General features: G+C 54.1%; 1 protein-coding gene across 1 annotated transcript in view; it reads left to right on the top strand.

Annotated features, from left to right (window-relative positions):
• Window positions 1-382: 382 nt before the first annotated feature.
• The window catches only part of TSPOAP1 (TSPO associated protein 1), a gene marked incomplete at its 5' end in the record, with an annotated part of 73,975 nt that continues 49,014 nt past the window's right edge, over window positions 383-25,343 (top strand). The window contains 5 exons of the mRNA XM_082068315.1: window positions 383-694; window positions 12,091-12,198; window positions 13,836-13,964; window positions 16,079-16,255; window positions 19,458-19,727. Of these exons, the coding sequence (XP_081924441.1) occupies window positions 383-694; window positions 12,091-12,198; window positions 13,836-13,964; window positions 16,079-16,255; window positions 19,458-19,727 (996 nt within the window). The remainder of the gene's footprint in view (window positions 695-12,090; window positions 12,199-13,835; window positions 13,965-16,078; window positions 16,256-19,457; window positions 19,728-25,343) is intronic.

Genomic DNA, 25,343 nt, shown 5'->3' with positions numbered 1-25,343 from the left:
GCCCGGCTTCATATTGATGACTGGGCAGCGTCTGCGGCGGGGGCTGCCCGGAGCCGCGGTGAGGGGCTGGCGGCTCCCCCGGCCCCGCCGCTGCGTCATCCCGGGCCGGGCGGGCGATGGGGCCGGGGGCGGCGGGGGGCTGAGGGCAGCAGCCTTTGTACGGTGTGCGGGGGGGGCCGAGCCGGCGGATCCAGGCGGGGATGGAGCCTCCCCCGGCGCAGAGATGCTGCTGCTGCCGCCGCCTCCGTCCCCGCCGGGAGGGAGCGCGGCCCGGGCTGCTCCCGCCGCCGTGGCTCTGATGCCTTCGGGGTTTCCGTGGCGGCTCCCGGAGCCACGGGCAGCCCTCGCCGGCAGCGGCTGAGCCCAGCGCCCTGCGCCAGCCATGGAGCAGCCGGAGCGGGGGGTCCCCGGCGCGGAGCCGGCGGCAGCGGGACACAGCGATACCGTCCCGGCGGCCTCCGCCTGCCCGGACACGGACACGCGTGAAGGCGTGGGGGCTGACGGTGACACGACGAGCCACCAGCTGTCCACGGGGCTGGAGGGGACCGGAGCACCCCAGCCCCAGGAAGAGTCCCCAGGCACGCTCTGCCGTCCCCCTCCAGACCCCCAGCGGGTTCGCTCTGTGCCGGAGCTCATTAGGCCGCTGCGCACGATAGAAGGGCTGGGATGGAACCGGACGGACAGACCCCACCAGGTAAGGCGGCTCCCGGGGGGGTTTTGCTGGCAGGCGGGGTGCAGCGGTGCGTGTTTTGGGGAGAAAAGCGTTTGGGGATGTCACCTTGGTACAAGACGGGGGTGGGGAGCAGCTGCGCTTGGCGGTGCCTGAGCCACCCACAAAACCTTCCCCGTGGGGCTGGGAGCTGCCAGAGCTGCTGCCACACACCCGCATGCGAGAGAAGGAGCTGCTGCCTTCGCTGCCCTTCCATGGGCATTTCCAGCTGTCTCTCCCCTGGCCGGTGCCGGAGCTGGTGGGGGGTCTCACTGGAGCCCTGACAGGGCCAGCACTGGGCAGAGCCCACCTGGTGCAGACACAGCAAAGGCTGAGCTGTCCCTGCGGCATCTCCTCGCTCCAGCAGCATCAGTGGCTCTGCAGGTAGTGGCCGGGACAGGATTCACTGCCACCCCCTTCCAGAGCAGCCCCTCTCCGCTCAGGGTAGTCTGGGAGGGCTTGGGGCACCCGTGCTCGAGGGGAACCTCGTCCCTGCAGGCAGCATCAGGGCACCTCAAGGCAATACAATGCCCGTCCCCTTGCAGCATCTCTAAAAACAGCCCCAAAGGCTCCCCCAGAGTCTCATCGCCTCGATTCAGGCCACAGAAGTTCATCAGCTTGTCCTGTTTGGGCCAGCTTGCCCTCCCTTCCCATGGGTAAAAACAGCCATGTTCCTGGGATCCCCTGGGGTAGCTCTGCGGTGCTTTTAAAACAGGGGAGGAATAAGCTCTCAGACTGTTCTTCTTGAGGATGGGGGAGAAGGGCTGAGCAGACCTGCTCGGGGTTTAGCAGGAGGTTTTTGAGCCAAGCCTGTGCTGTGCTCCTGAGCCCGGCTGGGGAGCAGCCTGGACCGGCTTGCAGGAGAAATGGTGTTGCTGGAAACCCACTGAGAGAGAAAATGGTTTTATTGAAAGAGTTTCTTATGGGTATTTTTTGAAGGGTTGTTTGTCATGATGCTTAGCGAACGGCCACATTTAACCACCCAGTCCTCAGTCTGCCTCTGACCACAGCCCCTGCCTGCTCCAGAAGCACCCCAGCCAAAAATGGGGCAGCAGAGTGCGAAGGATTTCTGCTGCCACCCCCCCTTCTCTGTTCATCCCAAGAGTCAAATCGGTTGTACCAAACTTACTGTCTCTGTGCCTTGGGGAGAGCAGGCTGGCCAGGGAGCAGGAAGGCACTGAGTCGTGGTGGGGGAGCGTGGGTGGGAAGGCTGGAGGGGCGGGGGGCAGGTGGCTGGTGCAAAGGGGGTTTGTGGGTGATCCAGCACCCTGGGGGGTGGCCCATGCACCCAGCTCGGGCTGACCCCTGCAGTGGGTCCCTCCTGCACCAGCTGTGTGCATGGGTGATGGTGGAGGGGGTGAAGACCCTGCTTGTTTTGGGCACCTGCCATCCAGTTTCCCTTGGACTTCGGGCTGTTTTGAGTGTTTCCCCATGATCCTGGAGGCTCCTGGCTCAGTGGGCGACTAACGTTTCCCTTCCCACTCCCATGGGGCTGTGGCAGCACCATGGTAATATCACCACAGTGCCGGTATACCGGGGCAGTACCATGGTGGTACTCGATGTACTGTGGTAGTGCTGTGATGTTACGTGGTGGTACTGGCAGTATGTTGACCCCCAGAAAGGCTAACTTGTCCTCTTCTGAAAGAAAAATAATCAGCATTTCCTCCTTGAAGTCAATGTCTTCAGTGATGCGAAAGGCTCCCGGCTCAGACCCAGGAGGGAGCTCAGCGCTGCTGTCCCTGGCAGAGCAAGTGCTGGTGCTGCTGGGCTGTGGAAGCCACATCCTCGAACCCGCTTCCTAGGGAGCAAGGTGCTGTGTCACAGCTGGGGACATGGGGACACGGAGCATCTCCAAAAGTGTGGCTCCTCCTGGCCAGGCTGGGACCAGCACTACGGATGCAGTGTGTCCTGCTGCTGGAGCTGGGCTTCCTTTAGGACATCTGTCCTTGGGATGTCAGTGCTGCCTGTGCAAACAGGACAGCTGCCTCAGGGAGTGATCTCCTGGTGTGGGGAAGAGCCTCCTGAGGGCTGATGGCTGACAGAGTTCATTAGAGATGTTGATTTTATGAGGAAGCTCCTGCCCTGCGTCCCGGCTTCCGCCACTATTGCTCTGCCATCCCCTCAGGGACAATCTGTGGGCAGATGTTAAGACTGTCCATAGGTCAAGTTAATCTCAGCTTTCTTGCTCAGGTCTCTCCTGTGTGCCAAGGGCGAAGAGCTGTTGCCCTTCTCCCATTTGGGGGCTGCCAAGGGGCCTCTGGAGTCATGGAGGTGGCTTGGGGGACACTCTTGGAGCCCCCTGCCCCGAGCAGAGCTGGCTCCAGAGCTGGCAGAGGTTGCTCAGCATCTATCCAGGCAAGCGTTGAATATCTCCAAGGGCTGGCATCCCACCACCTCTCTAACCCTGTCCCGAAGCTGCAGCGCTCTCATGGAGAAGAATGTTCTCCATAGGTCTGGTGGGAATTTCCCTCGTTGTGACTCATGCCCATGTTTTCCCATCCGTTTGCTGTGTGTCTGCATCCTGCCATGCACCGCAGGATCGCCCGGCTCCTCTGCAGAGAAACACACAGACGTGTGTTGCACCACGTTACTAATGCTCACTGGGGGCTTGCTCTCATCAACCTTTTCTTGGCCCTGGGCCTTTGAAATCACTCTGGTCTTGCTTTCCAAAATTTCTGCGTGGACACGGGAGGTAAGAAAACAGTTTCCTGCTGAGAATCTGCAGGTACTGCAGGTGTAGGATCCCAGTCATAATAATAAATATCAGAGAAGGAGAAAAATGTCTTCTGTGTAGGACAAATGGGGTTAAAGTGGCACAGATACAGTCTGGCTGGAAATTGGCAAGTTCCCATAATGGTGTCAGATGGATTTTAGAGCACTTCCCCCAAGAGCTCAGTTGTCTGCGTCTCTTATGGGATGTTGCTCCGGTGGGATCTGCTTTGGCCCGGGAAACTTGGGATGGTTTGGTTGCTGAAGCTCTGGCTCTCTCCTCGTGCCCTGAATTGGTAGAGGAGAGAAAAGGGGGGTCATTCGCCTTCTGCGTGTTCCCTGCATCCTTCCCTTCCAGGATTGCTCGACCCCAACCTCCCCAGCTGCACCTACAGAAGGGACGGGCTCATGCCCCTGCTCGGGCACCCCATGAACCGCCACAGCGAGGGTGCTCAGAGCCGGCTCTCGTGACTGCTCCTCGCTCTCAAGGGGTTGCTTTGGATCTGCATTTCTTCAAAGCCAATCCTCAGCTTCCCTTGAGGGCGTATGGAGCGGAGAATATTAAAAAAACCTGTAAAGCCCAACTGAAGATGCTTAAACCAAGGAGCCCCCCAGTCAGCAGGAATTTAAATATCCACAAAAGAACCTTTTGCTCTCAGTGGGGCTTAATAACACAAAGCACAGACACAGTGAGAATTATAAAATGCTGGTAGAGATCCTCAATGTCAAGTGTTCATGACAAACTGCGTTTAACCGTAAGCTCTGCGCCTTTTGCAGGAATTCACGGCATTTCGAGAGCTTCAAATTTTCCATCGGCAAAGATGGTAAACTATTCATTTAATGTCTGAGGGTGTGTAGAGCTGTACCCTTGACTAGAAAGGGTAGGTCAGCAGAATAAAAGATGGCAGTAGGGTGGGAAGGTCTTCCTGGGCAGTGAAGCCAGTTCTTGCTGTTACAGACACCATTTCCTGCAATCCCGATTACAAAAAGGATCGTACTCCATCTTGCTCAAAATCCGAGTGCATTAATTTCTCTCGTCTTGGCAATGCTCAGCCTCATGCAGATGACATGGTGCTGTTATCTGCAAGCACTGTGGATGTACGGCCAACCTCGGAGAGCTGCCTGCCGCGGGGAGACAGCGCGACTTCATTCGGAGGAATGAATGGGAGAAAAGGCAAAGCGAGGTTGTATGAAGGGGAAAGTAGCTTTTGTTTTAACTGTCTTTCTAAGTAAGCTCGTACTCTCTGTACAAAGACATGTCCAAACGGCTTGGCCAGGTCACTTGTGTGGGATGTGGAGGATGAGGGACACCAGCCATTGCCTCCTCACTGTGTCCTTGGCTCCTCTGGACTGGGGGTGACCAACAGGTTTAGGGGTTGGCCATGTTGGGCTGGGAATGACTGCACCGTGATTTTCTGCCTCAGCAGCTTTCTCATTTCACCATCTCTAAATTCTCAGCGAGGGGACACGGCAACATCTTTGTTCCCTTGCTTTGGGTGTCCGGTGGCTGTGTTCTTCCTTCCTGCTGGACGAACACGAGCAGGAGCGGCCGTGCCCTGCTGCCCCGCTCCTGCTGCATCCCGGCCGTCCGCACAGCGCTTCTGGGAAAACACCCTTTTGGGCAGCAGCTTGTAAGTCTTCTGCTGCTCTTGCTGTTGACATTTCCACGTTGACCACCAAGCAGCACCTCTGGCTCTTGTGAGTGGTGCAAGGGATGACTTTTTCCTCTCCGTCTCTTAGTTACTTGGTAAGCCCATTGGAGATTTGGGGCTTCTCAGTGCAGGACAAAATCCTATACTTGCTCCAAATCAGTTCTTGCTTTACTGAGAGGGGCAATAAACACCTTTCCCGACATGCCAGAGCCTGGACAACTACAACACATTTTAAGGCAATGTGACCCAAGCAGAAAATGTGCTCTTGGCCCGTGGGAAACTGCCAGTAATCTGGAAAACAGGAACAGGTTGGGGAGAACTGTGGAGCAGATATCTGGGCAAAAACCAAGCTGTGCATATAAAACCTGCTGCTCCAGCTGCATGATGTGCCTCCCGAGGTGGAAGAGCACATCTGCCCCCCCACAGCTGGACGTGGAAAGGAATCCAGTCTCTCTGCTCATTAAAAGCAGGACCAAAGTCTCACACTGTTCTAGGCAGTGTTTCTTTGGGTTAGAGTATCTGTTACAAGCAGGATGAGATTTCAGACAGAGAACAGTTGTCCCTGCTCTAGCCATCAAAATACCAAACCTGCAAAGTGCTAAATATTATCATTCTTCTCCAGGTTATTTTTTTGGTGTTTACAAAATAGAATTATCGGGTATGTGGCATCCAAAAAGAGTCCAGATGCTCCACAAAGACCTTGGGACTGTCTGGGCCTGAGCCCGCAGTGCTGGGAGCTTTAGGCTGAATGTTGCTCACAGCTAAACAACAAACCCCCCCCAAAATTTCTGTAGGGAGCCAAGACCCATGTTTTAGCTCAAACAACAGGCAACGCACATGAGTACACAAGAAGCAGGGGTTGCGAAGTCTTTCTGTGTCTGCACTGACCATGTTAACACATTTACTTCCCACTTCCTCTACGTTCTGCTTCTTTTTTTCTAGTGGAAACACTGTTGCTTGAGCCTGCTGCTCTGCATGTTCAATGGCTTGCTCAGCAGCACCTAGAAAAATGTGCGATGGTGGAAAAAGGTAGCTTGGCTGTCTTGGCACCTGAATTTTACAACCGAACTAGGTTTTATGGGATATAGCCTGGCTTTCACACATTCCCAACCTGTGCGATGAAACAGAGATGCTGTCGGTGTCCCCTGGCCATGGTGGGGACAGAGCACAGTCCTGCGGCTGGGACAAATCTTTCTGAAGAGTGATAAGAGAAAGGGGAGAAGCTTGTGCACCAGTGTTAAATGCTAGCTGGTAGAACAGGCTTTGTACATGTTTCTCCTCCTCTGAAATGCAGACATCCTTCTGACAAGGTGAGGGATGCCCAGGGGTCACCGAGCGACCCAAGGGCAGGAAGGTGACAATGTTGTTGTACTCGGGGATCTTACTTTGCACAACCCTGCGCTGCAGGTCAAGCTGGATCATACCCCAGCAACCATCAGCCGCGGTTTCTGGCTCTATACATCTTGGGTGTGCAAAACAAAACTTGTGTTTAACGTGGAGAGAGGTCGGGTCACGGCTGGGGAAAGCCTGTCCGGGGCCACCCACGCCTCGCCAAGCAGAAGCTGGAAGGAGCAATGGGCACAGAGCTCTGTCCCACGCCGGAGAGCAGGACGAGGAGCAAACCTGGGACTGACGGTGCCAGCGGCCGCTCAGCCAGACGAGCAGCTGCACCCCGAGCACCCTGCTCAGGACCTTGTCCCCGCGGGTCCATCCCAGGTCTCTGCAGCACAGGGACAGGCTGCCCTTGGGGGAAAGGAAAAAACAAAAGGGTTTCTCCAAATCCTCCGTCCCCCTCAACCGACTGCCCTATTTTATGTCTGGTTGCGAAAGGTGAAGAAACGTGTGTGCAGTATATCAGGAGCTGTTCAGAGCTGCCTTTCAGCAGCCATGCGGTATTTCAGTGTCATTTTTTTCTCATCTGCTTGCGAAACCTCTTGAGTTTTGGACTTGCTGCTAAAGGTGAGAAATTCTGGTGCACTGGACCCGGCTGCAGTGGGTTTTGCAGAGCTGACCCTCTGCATCGCCCTGAGACTTTATTTTGCCCTCACACTCCTGGTCTCAGTTTTGCAGGAACATTAACTTCCCCCTGGCTGGGGAGGCTGGAGAGGCTGAGCTCATCGCAGGGCAGCCGAGCCACGGCTCCTGAGATGATTTTTCTCCTGGAGTGGCTGAGTTTGTTTTCCCAGGACCAATGATGGTGCTTTCCTAAGAGGCTTTAAAGATAGAGAGGACACGAATTTGTGAGATTCCAATTTTAGCTGCATGTCTAATTTTAAACACACTGTGAGGAACGTGTGAAGAGCTGGCAGTGGTCAGAGGGTGCGCAGGAGGGAACGCATGGGGAAAGTGTAAGAAAGAGCAAATCTCTAGTGAACGTTCCCCTGAATATTCTCTTAATATCTTGCGATTTGTGGCTCCAGCACTCCCCATGCTGGAGGCAGTATGTTTGAAGTTAAAAGCCTTGGACGGATTTTTTTCTTCCGTGAGTTTGTTACATGGGGTGATAACAATCAGATAAACGAGGAAATCGCATAAATACGGGCGAGTAGTTGGGCTGGAGGAGGGACGGTGCAGCGGGAGCAAGCGCTGACTCATGGAAACGGGAGCTGGCGACGCGCGGGGCGAGGAGCGCCGGGGAAGTGCCGTCAAACCAATGGAGAACAGAGAAGTTCGTGTCTGAAACCAGGAACCCGGCGCAAAATGAAGGAAGTAGAACAAGTGCTGTGAGACACAGGCTGCCTGTCCAAGGATGGCAGAATAACTGCGACCAGGAGCGTCTCGTACTTCTCCTGTACCTTTAACAAGAATATCCCTGTGCCCCCGCTGGGACGATGCTCGATGCAGCGTGAGCCATCCTGGCTGTGCCGGCAGCGGGTTTTGTGCTCACTCACTGACCGAACAGGAGGGGATGCTATTTTTGTCTTGGTTTTGACACGCAGCGAGGCCACTGCAAAGAGCAGCCGATGGAAAATAACTTAGTTCTGTGAGGGAGCCGATTGCCTTGAAACTGGAGGGAAGAAAATGGATTGGCAATGACAGGTTTCATCTCCAAGTGGCGAGGATTGAGAAGTTAAGGAAACTAATTACCACAGTCAGCTGGAATGAACAGCTAAAGGGCTTTGACGTGGTGGTGCTTGGTGATTTCAAATGAAGATGTGGTGGGGCTAATAATTCCAGGACAGCAGAGAGCTGGGGTAGTTTCACCTGGGAAATAGGTCTGCAAAGCACCTGCAAAGGGGTTTGGTTTTCAGAGATGGCTTTTGCAAAACAAACCTGGGCCCATATCTGCTGGACATGGGGAAGTCACTGCAGGGACATGTTGAAAGTAGATGTGTTTTTTACACCTTGAAATTGTATGTGTTTTAAAATCAGCCATGAGACCGCCTGTTTCCAAAGGCCACCGGAGAGCACCCGCTCATGGGGCCACCTGGTAAATTCCTGTTCCCCGTCTGGCTCCCTGCAGGGGTTTTAAAACAAGGCTGGGCTGAACGTTTGGCACGTTCGCGGGGCTGGCGCGGGGAGCCCTGCCGGCTGGTCTGTGCCAGGCCGTGCCGCGAGGCACCGGCAGCCGGAGCCGCATTGCAGAGCAGCCGCTGTCGTCCTCGCCGCCGCTTGATTTACTGTCCCCCAAATGGCTTCCTGCAAGTTTTCCGCAGGACTTTAAAGCCAGCGCTGGATGCTGGGTGTTTCAGGGGGATTTTAACTGTGTGACCCATTTAGCAGCCTGGCTGGGCACCTCTCCCTGCAAAAGCTGCTGCAGCTCTCCATTGCTTTTTGAAGTTTTCGAGTGAAAAAGAAGCAGTTTTCTTGCACCTGCCGTGCTGAGGCTTTTCTTTGTTGGCTCATTCATAATGCATCCTGAAGAAACTGTATTTTGGGTTCTACCTGCCAAAAGAGGTGACAAGTGACGATGATTTCCCTCTAACGGGAGGCTTCAAAGCTGTGTGCCGGCTGCACGAGGAGCTGCGGTCTGTTCTCCCCTCAGCATCTCTGCTGCTCTTCTGCCTTGCTCTGGTTTTAGAAAATTTCCCCCAAGGCCAGAGAACATGTCACTTGGGTTAATATTTTAGCGGCTGGGGATGCTCCTGCACTAGGGGATGTGACAGCCCGGAGACCCCCCTGCTGCTCTGCAGTCTCAGCTCTGCCTCAGCTCCTGCCAGCTCCAGCTCCCTGTAAACCTCCCCGACCAAGGGATGCTTTTGGATTGCGGCTCCTGCGGCACTTCTGTGTGTCAAGACAAGTCGCTTCAGAGGGAGCCCCTGAGCCTCTTCTCCCTGAGGATTCCCTCAGCTCCCTTTGAAAAGCACCGTCCACGGGGCCATGAGCAAGCCCTGCAGCGAGGCTGTGCCGCGCAGCGCCGGAACCCTGAGGAACGGCGGAGCGGTTAATAAATTAAAAGCTATTTCATTATAGGAAATGAATGTTTAATGAGCGTGGGATGACGTCTAGACGGTCCTTCGGTTCCAGGCTCTACGTGGTCTTGCAGGACGGTTCAGCTGGCACAGGCGGCGCTGGCTCAGTGCCGGGGGAAGGTTTGGCAAAGCTTTCCTGGGCAGCGAGGACAGACGTCCTGGCACGGCAGGGACCTCCTGCCTCCACGTTGTCTCGCTGCAGATGTCCCTTGTGCCTCTCCAGGCAGAGCCCCAAGGAGCTGTGGGGATGTGCTGAGGGAGGTTTGGCTGAGCGCCGGGCCTGGCCTGTAGCTCATGGTCACGCTCTGCTGCCCCACAGCAACCTTGCCTGGAGGTCCTGTAGCCCCCCGGGAACTGGGAAGGTCTCTGCATGGTCTAGGAGACACCCCAGCATCATAGGGTCTGGAGTGTGGCACAAAACCTGAGCTGAAGTGGGGACAGCCCCATAGGATGAGTGTGAGTGGCTGTGAGCCTTTGCATCCCACCCCGATCTTCATGTTGTTTTACAGCTACAGAAAGTGGGTTTCAAACACAGAAATTTGGATGTAGGTCCCCGAAAGATCCCCCTGCCACGCTGGAAGTGCTAATTGTCCCCCGCAGGAAAGCGGTGGCTGCCTGGCAGGGAGAGGCAGGAGCATATCAGCTCCTCCGCAGAAGCTCCCGAGGTCCCGTCCCAAGGCAGGGCTCTCTGGCTGGGTTTGCTCAGCCTGTCTCAGTGCAAGCCAGCACAGACAAGCAGCTCGAGGCCTCTTGTCAGTGGCAAGAAGATGGAAATAATGCATTTTGACTCCATCCCAGGGGCTGTCTGCTTGGCTCTGGGGATGGCGGCAGTGAACCAGCCCAAGGGGCTGCCACGCATGGCAAAGGAGGTGCTGGTGGGATCCTCCCACCATGCACCCCCCGTGCTGTGTCCCCCCACACCAGCACCCCCCTGCTGCGTCCCCCACCAGCACCCGCAGCGTCCCCCATATGGGTGTCCCGCCCAAGCACGTGCTTTGCTGTTCTGGAGCTGGCAATAGGGAAATCATCTCAGGGCATCTCACTGTCCCTAAAGCAGCAGGGATGGGACCGATGCCCCGGGATCTGGTACTGGGTGTCTGGCCCAGAGCGCTGCTCCGGGCAGGGCGCTTGGCTCCCAGGGGTGCTTCTCGGCTCCCCCAGGCCGCTGAATTTGGGGAGTTCCTGGGCCTGGCCTGACCCCCCTTGGAGCAGCCCTGAGCCACTGGACCCATTAGGGGGACACCTGCAAACCACTCTGCCACGGGCCTGTCAGCTTGTGGCACCTCATGTCCCCTCTTGGTGGCTTAGAGGGCTGGTGGGACCCAGGGACACTGTGTGAGGCCAGCAGGGAGGGCTAGCTGGTAATTTCTGGTTTTCAGTCTATTGGAGTTGTGTTTTCCCTCCTTACTCTGCCAGGGCATTTCCATGTAGGTGTGAGAGGCTGGGAGAGCCTGGCGCAGGCAGCCACACTGGGGGATTCTATGGGGTGGCCTTTGTGACTCTGGCCTCCTGCCCTTTTGCTCCAATGGCCACGAATGAGAAGCCAAATTATAGTAATGATCAAAAGTGTAATGAGTTTTAGCCAGTTTCAGGCTTCCCCACAGTCTGAGTGCTGTGAGCCGCCTGTCTGACTTCTTGCAACTGAGAAAGCTTGGGCAGAATTTATTTGGTAGCCAAGGGACATTCCATTTACAGCCTTGACTTGCAAACTGCATTTATATGGTAGCCAAGGGACATTTCACTTGTAGCCCTGGCTTGCAAACTGCAGAAGCTGAGCTGTGCAGCAGGAAGGTCACGCTTGTTCAGCAGCACCAGCAAAGACTTGCTGGGTGTTGGGAGCGGGTCCCGGCTGCTGGGAAAACATCTGGCCCGCTCTTCCCGAGGTGCGCGGCCTGTTGCTGCCATATGGCAGCTGTGAAGCAATCACTTGGCTACGCGCTTTGCTAACACACAAAAATACTTCCTGGGAGCCCGCTTCGGCAGCGAGCCTGCGGCGAGCGGCGCTGAGCAGGAAGCTGTAACCACAAAGCTATATATACAGCTCCCAGCAGAGCTGCTGCTGTGTTTGACGTGACAAAATTAAGGTGGTGTTTTGCAAAGAAATCCGGCATGGTGCCTTCTCACAGAGCTGAGGCCGACACAGAGAGGGCAGAGCCTGGGACGTGGCTCCTGGGCCAAACTGGGGAACTGGCATGGGGGGCGGACGAGGAGCTCTCATCTCTGAAAGCCACATGGTCCCTGAGCCGTGGGGAGCAGCGCACGTGTCTGGGCTGTCCCAGCTTGTGCTCTTGCTGGCTCTTGAGCTGGTTTAGATGGTACCATGGCAAAATGCAAGTGCCTGGGGATGACATGGGGTCTGGGCAAGTGGAAAACATCCTTAAAGCTATGAGACGGTAGCTGCCAGCCACAGGTGATGTAGCCCAGCCCTGAAGGCCACTTGTCCCCCAAAGGACACACAGCCCCTCACATCCTCCCGAAATGAGCCTCCACATTCCACTCTGCCCCTTCGCTGCAGCACCCGGTCCTGCCAGACTGGGCTTCCGCAGGGGTGTGCAGCTTGGTCCATCTTCCCTCGGCCCTGCCTTGCCTCTCCCGCACTGTTTTGCAGAGCGAGGCTGACTACGGCTTCCTCGTGAGCCAGAACACGAAGCTGCTGAGCGCGCTGGAGGACCTGCGGCACCGCTGCTCCAGCCTGGCCGAGGAGAACAGCTTGCTGGTGAGCAGGGGACGCAGCTGCATCCCGCACCCTGGCCGGGGGCTGGTCCGGCTGCCCGCTCGGGATGCTTTGTGGGGAGGGAGACCCGGCCGGGGTGAGGTGTTGTCTGCTGCCAACTCCCAGGGATGCTGGCACATGGGATCATAGCAGGGCCATGGGGAAAGGGGGTCTGGCTACTTTGGGTCCCCTGGCTCCAGCAGGACCCCTTCCTCGTGATGCTGAGCACAGTTGGGACCCTCTGCTCCCTCTCTGCCACGTTTCTCTGGTGCTCCTTGCCTGCTGGAAGCCACAAGAGGCTTTAAGGCAGCTGCCCAGGAGAGCTGGCAGAGAGAAAGGCAGCGGTGAGCTGATGGCAGGGGAGGGGAAGTCGCTCTTGTTTCCTCTTTAATTGGAAAAGCAGAAGCACTGATTCACTTGGCCCCGGCGCTGGGTGATGGTGCAGCACTGCCCCCTGCTCCCCTGGGACCTCAGCACCTCCCCAGCACCCAAAACCCACCAGGCTGCTACAGCCTGGTCTGCCCATTCTGTCCCCCTCCCATGGCGGGCAGGGACCCCCGGGGAATACGAAGAGGGGACGTTCCCCTCCTGCATCCTCCCTGGAGAGCATCAGCCCCCATGCAGCCCCATGGCATGGAGACGCGGCCACTGTGGGCCCCTAAAAATCTGTTTGCTCCGCATTTCAGATCTATAGAACCAAATTCAAAACACATATTTTAGATCATTTTCTTACGCTAAAAGCATAAATCCAGTATGATGTGCCTCAGTCATCTGGATTTTGGCAGAGCACTATTGTGTAAGCTCTCAGAAAATCTTACTCCCAAAACCCAGCCTTGGTCTGCTGGATGAAGCAGAGAACAGCAAGTGCTCGTGGTGACATCTCACAGGGTAGGGAGGAAAATAATTGGAAGGATCAGCTGACTTGACATTTTTGCTGATGTGAAAAGACAGCACAACACATCTGGATACAACCTTGGGAGAACGAGCCATCGGCAAGTGGCGGCTTATTGAAACGGACAGATAACAAATAAAAGGGGATTAAGAGCTAACAGAATCAATAGGAAGAAAAAGGAAATTTGCTTTGCAAACACAATAAAGTCCTTTGCTGCTTTCTCGCCGTCCCCCCCAACTCATGCTTCAGTGTCATGAGAAAAAGGACGATGGCAAAGCTTTCAGCAGTGGTGCAGCACAAATCCTCAGCAATGTGTTGAGTCCTATAACCCTGGGGAAATAAACTGGGAAGACTTTGGAAGAGAAAGGCCAAAGGGTGAGCGGGAAGGACAGACTGATGCTGGAAACGCACCAGGACCCAGCCGGCAAGGGTGTTGTGGATGGAGAGGGACCAGGTGGGATGGCCCGGGGTAGGGTGAGGGGCATCTCATGGGAGCAAGGGTGACATTAACAAAAATACCAGCATAAACACAGGTTTCAGTGACTGGAGAGGCAACAAGAGCAGACATTGGTGTTTAATGGTTGGCACAGTGGTAGGAGAACAGGTCAAGCCCTGGCTGGGAAAAGCCCTGTGGGCACTGAGCAGGTCGGCCAGGGCTTGGGATGGACCTTGTGTTCCCCAACATCCCCAACACGCAGCTTTGAGCTGAGCGGGGACTTCAGCTTGACCCTCTCCTTCTATTATCCAGCGCAGGAGCTGTTTCCCCCAGACAGAGGAGAAGGTGAAGCACCTGAAGAGGAAGAACGCGGAGCTGGCGGTGATCGCCAAGCGCCTGGAGGAGAGAGCGCGGAAACTCCAGGAGGCGAACCTCAAAGTGGTGAGTGCTGCTGGGAGCTGGGCTGGACAGCATCACCAGGACGTCTCCCTTGCTACTTCTATTGAGCTAGAAAGGCCTTTTCTTTCCACTTTTCTTAAACCTACAGCAAACACGCTTTGCACATCAGCAGCAGGGCAAGAATCATGAAACCCAGCCATCGGCAGCTCCTTCTGCTCCTGCTCGGGGACCTGGCTATGAGCAATGGATGGAGTCACCGTCCCTGGAGGGGTTTAACACATGTATAGATGAGGTTCTTAGGGACACAGTTTAGTGCTAGATTTAGGTTATGGTTGGACTCGATGATCTTAATGGTCTCTTTGAACCAAAATGATTCTGTGATTGTATTCTATGATTCTAATTTCCTCCTGCTTGGTTTCTCGCTGGAAACATGCTGCCCTACCTTAAGGTGTTAGTTTAAGGCTCAGCTTTCCCTGGACAAGACGTGAAAGTAATTCATCTGACTTCACCGAAAAGAAACAGGAAGTATTAGAAGAAGAAAAGGAGTGCGGTAAAGCAAAACAGGAAGGGGTGAGAGACACTGCTCGGCCCCATCCACACCTTGCTTACCTTTGCTGTGCAAGCTGCATGGGTTTTGCTTTCTCCAGCCCATCAGCAGTTTGTTGCAAACGCTGTAGCATCTGGCAGGGTGCAGGACTCGTAGGAGATGGTTGTAGGATGGGGGATCTTGGAGACAAGCATTTGTATGAACTTCTTAAAGGTCAGTTGCAGTGGAGTAAGGGAAAACTTTCCTTCTGTTGGAAGGAACCCGGGGATTGTGATGGGGAATTCAAGCCCATTAGGATAGAAAGGAGGAAGCAAAAGCTTTGCTGAAGAGCAGGAAGGGGGTTTCCTGGCACTGCCCACCCTCTCTGTCCCCCGGCACCGCGCTGTCTGTCTGTCATGGGGTTTTGGTACTTGCAGGGCAACAGCTGCTGCCATATGGACTGTCAGACACCATGTTAAGAGAAATCTTTTGATATACATCCAACAGCTATGCAGACCCTTCAGCAACAATACAAATGCTGTTTTATTTTTTCCTCAGTGAAATTTTGGGGTGGTGACAGTTGAAGACCTGTGTAAGCCCTGGGAGAACAGACGTGCTGGGCTCCTGGGCTGGTCCAGGTCTCCCAACAGCAGCAGGTGCCCAGGGGCTGAGGCTCGTGCAGGGGGCAGATGAAGCTGAACTGCTTCTCCTGCTGAACATCTCCCAGTCCTCCCTGCTGGCCCTTTCTGGGCTCTCTCTTTCCTCCCCCTTTGCCTGTATCTTCCACCTATCCATGCTGAAGCCCTCTTTGCTGCTGCCTGGAAACCCACAGAATCATAGAGTCACAGGATAGTTTGGGTTGGAAGGGACCTTCAAAGGTCATCATGTCCAACCTCCCTGCGGTGGGCAGGGATATCTTCAACTAGAAGCTTCATTTCTCTTCCTTGGTTGGCCACCTCCATCCTTGCACCCATGCTTACCTTTCCTGTCATTGTCCTCTTCTCTGCTGCCTTCTCCCACCTTTCTGCCTTCATCCTGTTTTTCTCCTCCTCTCTCCACGCACTGCTGCCCTGCCTGCAGCCCCTGTGCTGACTACACCCACTGGCCTCATCTGCTGAGCACCTTCTCCTTCCCACCTCTTCTCCCATCCACTTCTCCATCCAGCCCTTCCTCTTTCGTAGAATCACAGAATCCTTTTAGTTGGAGGAGACCCTCAAGATCATGGAGTCCAAGCATAACCCACCCCTGGCACTGCTCCATGTCCTGAGAACCTCATGTCCGTCTGTCCAACCCTCCAGGGATGGTGACTCCAGCACTGCCCTGGGCAGCCTGTTCCAATGCCCCACAGCCCTTTGGGGAAGAAATTGTTCCCCAGATCCAACCTCACCCTCCCCTGGCGCAACTTGAGACCATTTCCTCTGCTCCTGGCGCTTGTTCCTGGGGAGCAGAGCCCGACCCCCCTGGCTCCAAGCTCCTTTCAGGCAGTTCAGAGATCAGGTCTCTCTTCAGCCTCCTTTTTTTTTCCTCTCACTTTTCTGTACATCTGTCATGCTCCTCTGTCTGTCTGTCCTTTGGAGCTGTTGGGGTGATGGTTAACGAACACCAATGCATATGTCTTTCTCCCTTGCAGGTAACTGCTCCGGTGCCTCTGAAGGGCCCCAGCCTGGAGCTGTGTAAAAAAGCATTTGCCCGCCAGCGTGCCAAGGACCTGACCGAGCAAGCCAGTGCTCTCCTGGCGAAAGACAAGCAGATTGAAGCTCTGCAGCAGGAGTGCCGGGAGCTGCAGGCTAAACTCAGTGCAGGGAAGGTGAGACTCTTTCTGGGACATCACTCGGTGGCTGGGGACAAGTGACAACAGTGATGGGAACCAGGCTCCAGGGCAGTTAGTCCCAAGTGCAGACTGAAAACAGGGCATTTGATGTGGGAGCCTGATGGGGGACATTGGGTGAGTGTGTGGCAGAGTCAGTGTCCAGACCCCTCCAGCACAGGTGGCTGGGGGACACCCTGGTTGTCCCTCTGTGAGTTCAGGGGGCTGAGCTGCCATTTGCAGCAGCGACTAAGACTCACCACTGGAAATCCCCGAGAAGCCACAAATACAGGATGACTTTTCACAGTGCTGAGCTTCAAGAAAGATGCAGAAGCAGGATCTCCTTTTAAAGCATTTCTTTAAAAAGTAAACCAGCTAAGCGTGTTCTCAAGAAGCAGTCTATCCCAAGCTGCAGCTTTCTGAGTGCTCACAGCCACCATGCTGGTGATGACTTGTGATCCTTGTGTGCCTGGGACTGAGGGTACAAATCGTTAGACATGGGTGGGTGTTCATGAAACCATCTAAATGCTGGTGCCTGCACCCGGGCTGGTGACCTGTGTTCCCCTCAGCACCAGCACAGAATTTGCCATTATCCATGATGGGATAAAAGGGATAATTCAGCTCATCCCAAGACAGTTGTCTAAAAGTGGTGGGATGCGTCGCTCCCTCAAAGCACTGCTGATCCGCACTGAGGCTGACAGGACCAGACACCTGAGGCCAGGTGAAATGACTCCCACTCAAGGTGACTAAAGCAACCTGTTCCAGGCAAATCAGATACATCTTTTGGTCATGAGCTGGATGTTTTCAGTTTAGGTCAGTTGTTAAACTCTCATGAGAAGCTCAGTAATGCTTGGGCTTGCTCTGTATTCCCTCTTTCGCTAATGCAGATGTGGCCAAGTGCAACCCCATGTTCCTGTGTCCAGCTGAGCTGAATGAATACTTACATTTCTACCTACCCTACTTACATGATATTTAGGTGACAAATACTTCCTTGCTGAAAGCAGCTTTATTTTTGGCTTGTCACATGTTCATTTTAACTATGAGTTTGAAGGTAGACTCTCAGTCTTTCCCTATCGCAGATCTCGCCAAGACAAGAACAATCGGGTGTTTGCTGTTTGTACAGAGCTGCCCCACTGATCCCTTCTGACATTAAATCACAGGAGGTTATCCAGGTCTGACTGTGCTCCATGGTGTCACCAAGAAGAAATTCCCTTCCTGTCCCCTTGATTTCTCACTGCAAACCCCACAGAAGTGGAACAGACCCCTTCCAGAGCAGCCTGATTTTCCTGGCAGAGTGTGCTGGGCAACCTGAATCTGCCACAGACAGGGGAGTGACAAATTGTTGAGGAATGTGACAAAGGCGGGTGAGCAAGACTCACTGCTGGCCGAGGAAACACACATGGGTGCAGTCCTCAGGAATTCGGCTGCTGCTTTCCTAGGGCATGGGTGACCGCGCTGGCTCGGAGGTGAGAATGTGTTGCTGCTGAGGCACCAGTAACTGGGAGCATCGATACAGGAGCAGGGAATCCTCAGAGAAGGGAGGAAATCATTCTGCCTGGTCTTAGTTTTCCCATTTCTCTTCCAAGCAAGCTGCTCATTAAATTTTAATTGCCAGCTAGTTAAAATTCAAAATTGACCTAATCTGTCTGCAGCATGCAAAATGCATTATGCCAATGAAGGGTTTTATATGCAGAGATATTATGTGCAGGCTCAGAGTTTGTAACCAAATCAATTTTAATGCAGGGCATTTAAATCAGCACACATATTTCAGTAGCTACGAAACGGATCTACTCAGTTCCTTTCCAGCAGCAGGACGGACACCCTGCACACTGGGCTGCGAAACCACTGGCCTTGTTTTGCAAAGTCAAGGCTCTTAGGGTAGGATAAAATGATTTCCTGAGATCGTACTCTGGTGATGGGCTTCCAACCTAAGCCCAGCTCCAGCTAAAACCAGGCGGCAATTTCTTGGATTCTTGGAAGCGGGGGATTGCAGGGAATAGCCAGGCAGCTGCAGGAGACGTGTAGAACAGAAACCGTGAGTGGAGGACTGAGCTTTTTTTCTGTTCCCTTGTTCCCCCAGGCTTCACAGCCTGTCTGTTGGGAATAGCTGCCTTTTTTTTTTGGTGGGGGAAGGGAGATTTTATACAGTGCCACGGCTGATTTTCTTTAAAGAACCACAATCCTGATAGCCTGACCATGAGGCTGGCACAGAGGAGGCCCAGCTGCTCACGTCTTGAATCTGTAATCAGTTCCCGCTAATGCTGCCTCAGTTTCCCCCTTGTAGTGTGAGAGTAACCATGGTTTTCTACGCAAATTGTATTTATAAGTCCCAAACTATTTTTAGGGTGAATAAGAAGTGAACAGGGAAGCAGATTAAATCTGTCCTGGAGATGAAGCATGCATTGAATTCACTGGCTTAGGAGCTTTCCAGGGGAATGAGCAATGTCTCCTCCAGCAGCGTGTTTGTAAAGACAGGTTTTTATAACCAGCTTTTGTACGTGTGCATGGACATGCAGGTACGTGCTTTTTCAGCTTCCTGAAATCTGAGAAACCTTTGAAGAATTAAACAAGCTGGTGACATATTCTCACCATTTTTGTGAGAGTAAAATTGCGCTGGTTTCCTCGAAAAGCTGCTGGTTTTGGGTCTGGGGTGGTGGGAGTGACCCGTTGTGCTAAAGATAGGGGCCGATCCACCCACACTGTCTCTGAAGAGGTTAGAAATCAAGAATGTTTGAAAACCAAACATTATCCTGAGTGAGAACTGAATAAGTCCCAGATGTTCTTCATCCTTTCCAGCATTTAAAGCCCTATCCAGCGTTAGGGCTGCGGAGGGTGCCAGCACCCACACCAGGGAGGCAAACCAGCCAAGGCTCTTGTTTGGCTGGGAAATGAGATGATCTTATCCTGCCACGCTCTCTGCTGGCAGGCACTGAGAGAGCACACACTGTGGGTAACCCTGGGATAGTCGAAGCATCACAGGCTAGTTTTTATCTGCAGGAGGAATAGCATATTGGCAGAAGGGATGCAAAGTGTCAGCTTTTGATGCTTTGGAGACACAGGAAGGAATCCTTGTGTGCCACATTACCTGGTTTTCACCAGTGTCTCTTCAGTAAGGCTTCTGGAGTTTGCATGTTCAATCACTACCCCGAGTTGTTCCACCTTTTAGAGCCTGTCAGCGACACAATGTTTGCGTTTCCCGCAGGACGACCCTCGCTGCCTGAACGTCATCGAGTTCGATCGCCTGCTGCGGGAATCCCAGCGCGAGGTGCTGCGGCTGCAGAGGCAGATCGCGCTGAAGAATTTCAAGGAGTCTCTACGTTCCTCTAAAAGCGGCTTAGGTGGCTCTTTGCCGAGCGCTGCCGCACGCTTGGGACCGCTCGGACTGACGCTAAATACCTGCACCAAACGGCCACCTCTACCCAAGGAGGCTCGTTCGGGGGACCCCGCGCTGGGAGGGGAAGGACGCAGGGAGGTGAGATGAGCGCGTCAGTGCCCTGGAAGTTGTGCTGTTTAATGAGTCAATTAATTACTGTTCTTAGAAAACTTCTTGGGAGCATGTGTGCGCTGTGGTTTGGATCCCCTGCAAACAGGTGATGGGCTGTTTCCAAAATGACCGATTAAAGCACCGTGTCCCACAGTGTGAAGGGGGACACGGTCTAGGAAATCAGGCAACCCCTCGTTCTGCCCTCATTTGCTGAAAACAGACAGTTTGGTGTTTACAGACGTTCACGTTGGCTCCTTGTAGGTGAGCGATGGGCACAGCATCCTAATGCTGCTGCTCGTCATGTTCGCTTACCTCCTTTAACTAAAATACTCCTCCTAAGCCTACAAACCCAGACAGTTCTGGCTCGATGCCTTGAGGTTCGTGTTTCCCAACAAAAAAGGGCTGCAGAACATGACACATGTGCGTTCAGGTGCAGCCGGGACGACCCGAGTGCTGCAGATTCCTGAGCCCCAGGGCTGGGATGCTCTTCTGCATCTGAACCTCTTCGTTGCGCGTACAGGAGAAAATAGCGGCGGGGGAAGAAAGAAGTGAGAGCACTTGTGGGCTGCCCGGGTGGTGTCCGAGCTCTGAAGGCTGCCACTGGGTGCTGTGACAGTGCCTGCCCCCTCCCAGACCCACAGCAGCAATCCCTGAGGGGTGCGGTGCGGGGGCACCCGCTGCTCTGTGACCGCCGGGCCGCCCCCGGCTCCGCGCAGGGCGAGCGCCGCGGGCCGCGCTGAGGAGCCGGGCCGGGCCCGGCCGCCCCCGGCCGCAGTGGTACAGCCCGGCTGATCCGGGCCGCCCAGGGCGCCGCCTCCCGCTGGCGGCCGCGCAGCCGGCAGGTAAGGCCGGGCCCTCCCGCGGGCCCTCGCCGGGCCGGGCCTGGGGCGGCGGCGGGGCCGCGTCCGCCGGGGAGCGGAGCGGGGCGGGCGGGCCCGAGGCCCGCGGGCAGCGCCTCTCCCGCGGCGGGGCCGAGCCGCTCCCCGGCCAGGCCCGCCGGGGCCTCCGCTGCCCGCGGGGTTGGGCAGCGGGGCTTCGCCTCAGCGCCGCAATCCTCCACAAGGGAGGACGAAGCCGCCGAGGAAAGGCCGGGGGGCTCAGCCCGCCGTGGGGAGCGGGGTCTGGGCCGGTCCCGGTGGGCGCTTTGGCGGGGGCGCCCCGGGGCCGGGCCGGGGCGAGGGGCCGGAGAGGCCTCGGGGCCGCCCGCGGGGGGTGCGGGAGGCGGGGCCGCGCTGCCCGGTGCCCCCGGCTCCGGCGGGTCGTGGGTTCCCGGGGCCGGGGCCGGCATCGCGGGGGCCGCTGGCGCCGGGTGGGTTTGTCTCGGGTGGGTTCGCCCCGTTTCTTTGAGAAGTTCTCAGTGCCCGCGTCTCCCGGGGCAGAATTTCACATCTGTGGGTTGTGAGAGGACTCGTCTTCCCTCCGACCTCCCGCCGGCTGCTCTCATTTGTTGCTCCCCAGCTCTCAAGGAAGATGTATTGAGTATTCATTCCTCGTTCATATTTTCCGAGTCACTTGTGAGTTTATAGGCCCCACTTCTTCAGCCGTTTTTTGTTGTTGTTGTTGTTTCTTTTTAGCCACTTCCATTATTCAGTGTTACTCATCGTTGCCTCCTTCCTTTGTACATTTTCTCTTGTGTTTTTGTGCTGGGGGAAGCAGCGCTGCCCACAGTACCCCAGACACTGTGTCATTGATTTACATGGTGGAATAATGAAGCTGCGTCTCCGTTTCCCCGATAGATCTCTTTGCCTTTTTGTATGAGCTTTGGGTTCTATTACAACGTTATTTCTCTGACAGCCCTCTGTAATCTCTCAGTGTCACGAGGCCCTTTTCACCATTTGTCTCTTTCCTACATCAGTACTCGGAGAGCACAGTTCCTGCTGCCTCTCTCAGCCCTCTCATTTTTACCAGCTATTTACCCAGAGAAAGTCTTCACCCTCATCCCGTGGTAGGTCAGTGTCTGCAGAAGCGCAGAGCACCATAGCTGGATGTGTTCGGAGCACCCAACAGAACCTGCTGGATCTCACCCACCCGTTTGCTTGCTAATCCTTTAGAAAAACTCTTTGTAGATCTGTGAGTGTGGGGTTTTTTTCCCAATATATGTTTGTATGGTTTTTAAGTATCTGCCTAACCTTTGTTGCAGTTTCTATCAGTTAGCCTGGAACACGTGTCAGATGGACTAGTCTGTGTTTCCCCAGGTCTCTACTTGGAATACTCTTAAAACTTGACATTTGCCACCTTCCAGTTATTTCATATTACGCTGCTGTCAGGGGAGTGACACATGGCACATCTCAGTTCAGTTACTGCTGAAGTGAGAGATTTGGTTTATGCCAAAGGGGGTTTTTTGAACCTTTGAGTGAATATTGTCTAATTTGGGTGATTCGGTACTGTTTATTTTGTTGGCTTTTACAGTTGTTCTTTTAGACTGTTCAATTTGAGAGAAATGCTCAGCTCTGTTCTTCATAGTTTGAGGCTTCTGTCCTGCTGACCCCTCGCCCCCAGATTCCTCCATGATGATGAAGGATGCACAGACCTTTTTTCCCCCCTCTCCTCTTCCTTTGTCTTCTTTGGACAGCCCTTCCACACCTTGATTTTCAACTGACCCTGCAGATTCTGCACACAAGAACATATATTATGGTCTTTCTCATAGGTGCTCTTTATTTCTGTGATTCAGGAGAGTGCGTCCTCATTGTCAAAAGATTTTTCTGGCTGATAAATAGCGACTAAGTCCAACAGCAGTAGTGAAGGGGGAGCACAGAGGCTGTTGCTGTTCTGTTCACAGAAACCTGTGGCGCAGAACAGCCCGGGCTCAACGGGCTGAGTTTGCGCAGGCGCAGCGGTGCTGTGGTGAGTGGGAAGTCAGCACTCAGGGCGATAATCACAATTATCGTCATTAAAAGAAATTACTTTGCTCTTTTGTCCTGCTGTCCAGCACGGTGCGTCAGTGCAGTATTCCCCGGCTCTCAGAGAACTTCCTCAGAGTATAACGATCAAGCTTTTCGTCTGAGTGTCCTTGGAAAATCCCATTTCTCTGTTCTCCTTCTGATTTCTCTCCTTCTTTATTAAGGGTTTTGGGTTGATGCTTATCTCTATAATGGTAAACTATAATTTAGCAGGGACTTTTTAAACAACCTCCTGTTTCCCACTGCTTGGTCCCGCTGCCCCTTCAGTTGTGTCAGTGCAGCTCACGTTCAGCAGTGGGATGTGATGGATCTGAGTTAAAAACAACCTGGCAAACCCAGCCTTCCTCCCGCCGTGTCCTGAAACCCGCATCAGTTTTTCGGTCCAGCTCTGCCTGAGGCTGCACAGAGCTGCCCTGGCACAGCGGAGGGGACGGGCTGTGGTGAGGTGGAAAACGCTTTAGCGCTTCTTTTGGGGCAGGATTGCGATGATGCTTTCAGGGTGTCAAGGGCAGAGCTTTCTAGAAAGTCCACAGCATTTTAATTTATGTCATGCTTTAAACTTTCTGGTTATTTGCTAAAGCACGAGTACTTCTGAGCCTGCTGTCTGTTTGACTTCAGCGGACACAGCCTGAGCATCCTGCTTTCTCGGCAGGGTCTGGAGCATCTTTGTGATGAGGAGACACTGAGAGAGCTGGGGCTGTTGAGCTGGAGAAGAGAAGCTGAGAGGGATCTGATCAATGGATCAATAGCTCAGGGTGGGTGTCAGAGGATGGACCAGACTCTGTTCATGGTGCCCAACGCCAGGGTGAGGGGCAACGGGCACAGACTGAAACACAGGAGGCTCCATGTGAACATGAGCAGAAACTTGTTTGCTGGGAGGTGCCAGAGCCTGGCCCAGGCTGCCCAGAGCGGGTGTGGAGTCTCCTTCTGTGAGACATTCAAACCGCCTGGACCCACCTGTGTGATCTGCTCTGTGACCCTGCGTGAACAGGGCTGGGCTGGGGATATACAGAGCTCCTGCAACCCAGCCAGCCTGGGATTTGGGGATTCTGTCTCTGCCAGGGTCGGTGCTCAGCACGGGTAGCGCTGGGGGCTGAAAGCAGCTGGTTTACGGTGATTTTTAACTGTCTGGTTGAACAGATTCCTTGCATCTGGCTCGTTCACCAAGCGGCTCCCGGTCCCTGCTGTGGATGCGGGGCACAGCTCCCGGTCCCAGCTCTCTTTGCGATGTGTGCCAGTCTCGTTTATCACTTGTTTAATATGGTGATGAGTCAGTTCTGCAGAAAAATAACAGTATATGAGCATGTGGCTGGGGACATGTCTTTGTGGGTGGAAATTAGGTCCATGGGGGCAAATTCAAAATTTTGTAATTTTTCTAAATTGTCTGTAATTAGCAATGTCATGGTTTTGTTTTGCTTTTTGCTGGGAAATGATCACAAACAAGCAGATTTGTTGTCTTGCATATCTGTTTGCAGGAGAGCATGACTTGTGAAGCACAGTGCAGTGGGTATCTGACCTCAGCTGGTATCCACTTGCATTCCTTGGGACCTCATGTTATTAAATTTGACTAAAATGCAATGGCTTCGGTTTGCAAAGAAGCATAATTTTAGGGGGGAGATGTGAAATACAGATTTGAAACTTTCTCGGGTGGATTAAAAAAAAGTCTCAGAAGTATTTACACGTGGATATTCCAGAGCTAAACACCAGTTTCCCTGCACATCTGAAAGCTCCCAAGGGCTGGGGCTCCTCAGGTGCTGTGGGTTGGGTGGAGGATCTTGAGATTTCCAGGCACCCACATGAACTGCGCTGCAGGACGCTGGGTGCAGGATTGTGTTTGGAGCAGAAAATCTGAAAGTCTTGGAAAGCTTGCCCTTGAGTTCAGTCTCTTAGGGTGTTCTGGCTTCCAGCAGTGGAGCCACGAACATAGATATAGTTAAAACCAGCATTTCAAGCCTAAAACAGGTAAAAGAAATGTTGTTTTAGGTGCCTCGACACTGTCCCGGTGGCTGATTCGGTGGCGTAGATCCCTCAGCGCTGTGGGTGTTCCCAGTGAAATGAGAAATTCTGCTTCTGATGAGAGAGGCCGACTGAAAGTAAAGAGCTGTCAGGGATTACTCTAGGCAGACAAGGCAAGGTCAAATATCAGTCGAGAGTGAAAACTGAGAGGATCAAGGGTGTGTTTGTCTGGAGCTCAAATTGAAAGGGTATTTGTTAGAGACTTGTGAACAAACATGTACAGAAAAGTGTCTCCTTTCATCTGCTTTGGTGGTGGCACGTGAACCAGAGCACGTCTGCTGCCATCGCAGTCCTTCTCAGCTACCGGCTGGGGTGGGATGCTCCATTTCTTGCTATTTTTTGTCTGCACTTTCCTGCCTTTGGGTTCTGAGATTGTTACTGCTTTCTGCTGTTGTGTTTGTTGTGCTTTCTGAGGTTGTGTTCTCCCTTCTGCGCATCTTCCATCTTCTGATTGCTTTGGAGAGGCCCCTGAAAGGTGTTGCTGATGCCTCTGATTGAAACCTTCAGTGAGGCACAAATGGGAACTCAGATCCAAGAGCCTTGTGGAGCTCACTGTGGCATGTGGGTGGTTTAGTCATAGAATCATAGAATCATTTTGGTTGGAAAAGCCCCTCAAGACCATCAAGTCCAACCATCCCCCACCCCTGGCACTGCCCCATGTCCTGAGAACCTCATCTCCGTCTGTCCA

Source organism: Streptopelia decaocto (genome assembly GCF_964273445.1).
Source record: "Streptopelia decaocto genome assembly, chromosome: 18".
Taxonomy (NCBI): domain Eukaryota; kingdom Metazoa; phylum Chordata; class Aves; order Columbiformes; family Columbidae; genus Streptopelia; species Streptopelia decaocto.
This window is presented reverse-complemented; position numbering and strand designations above follow the sequence as displayed.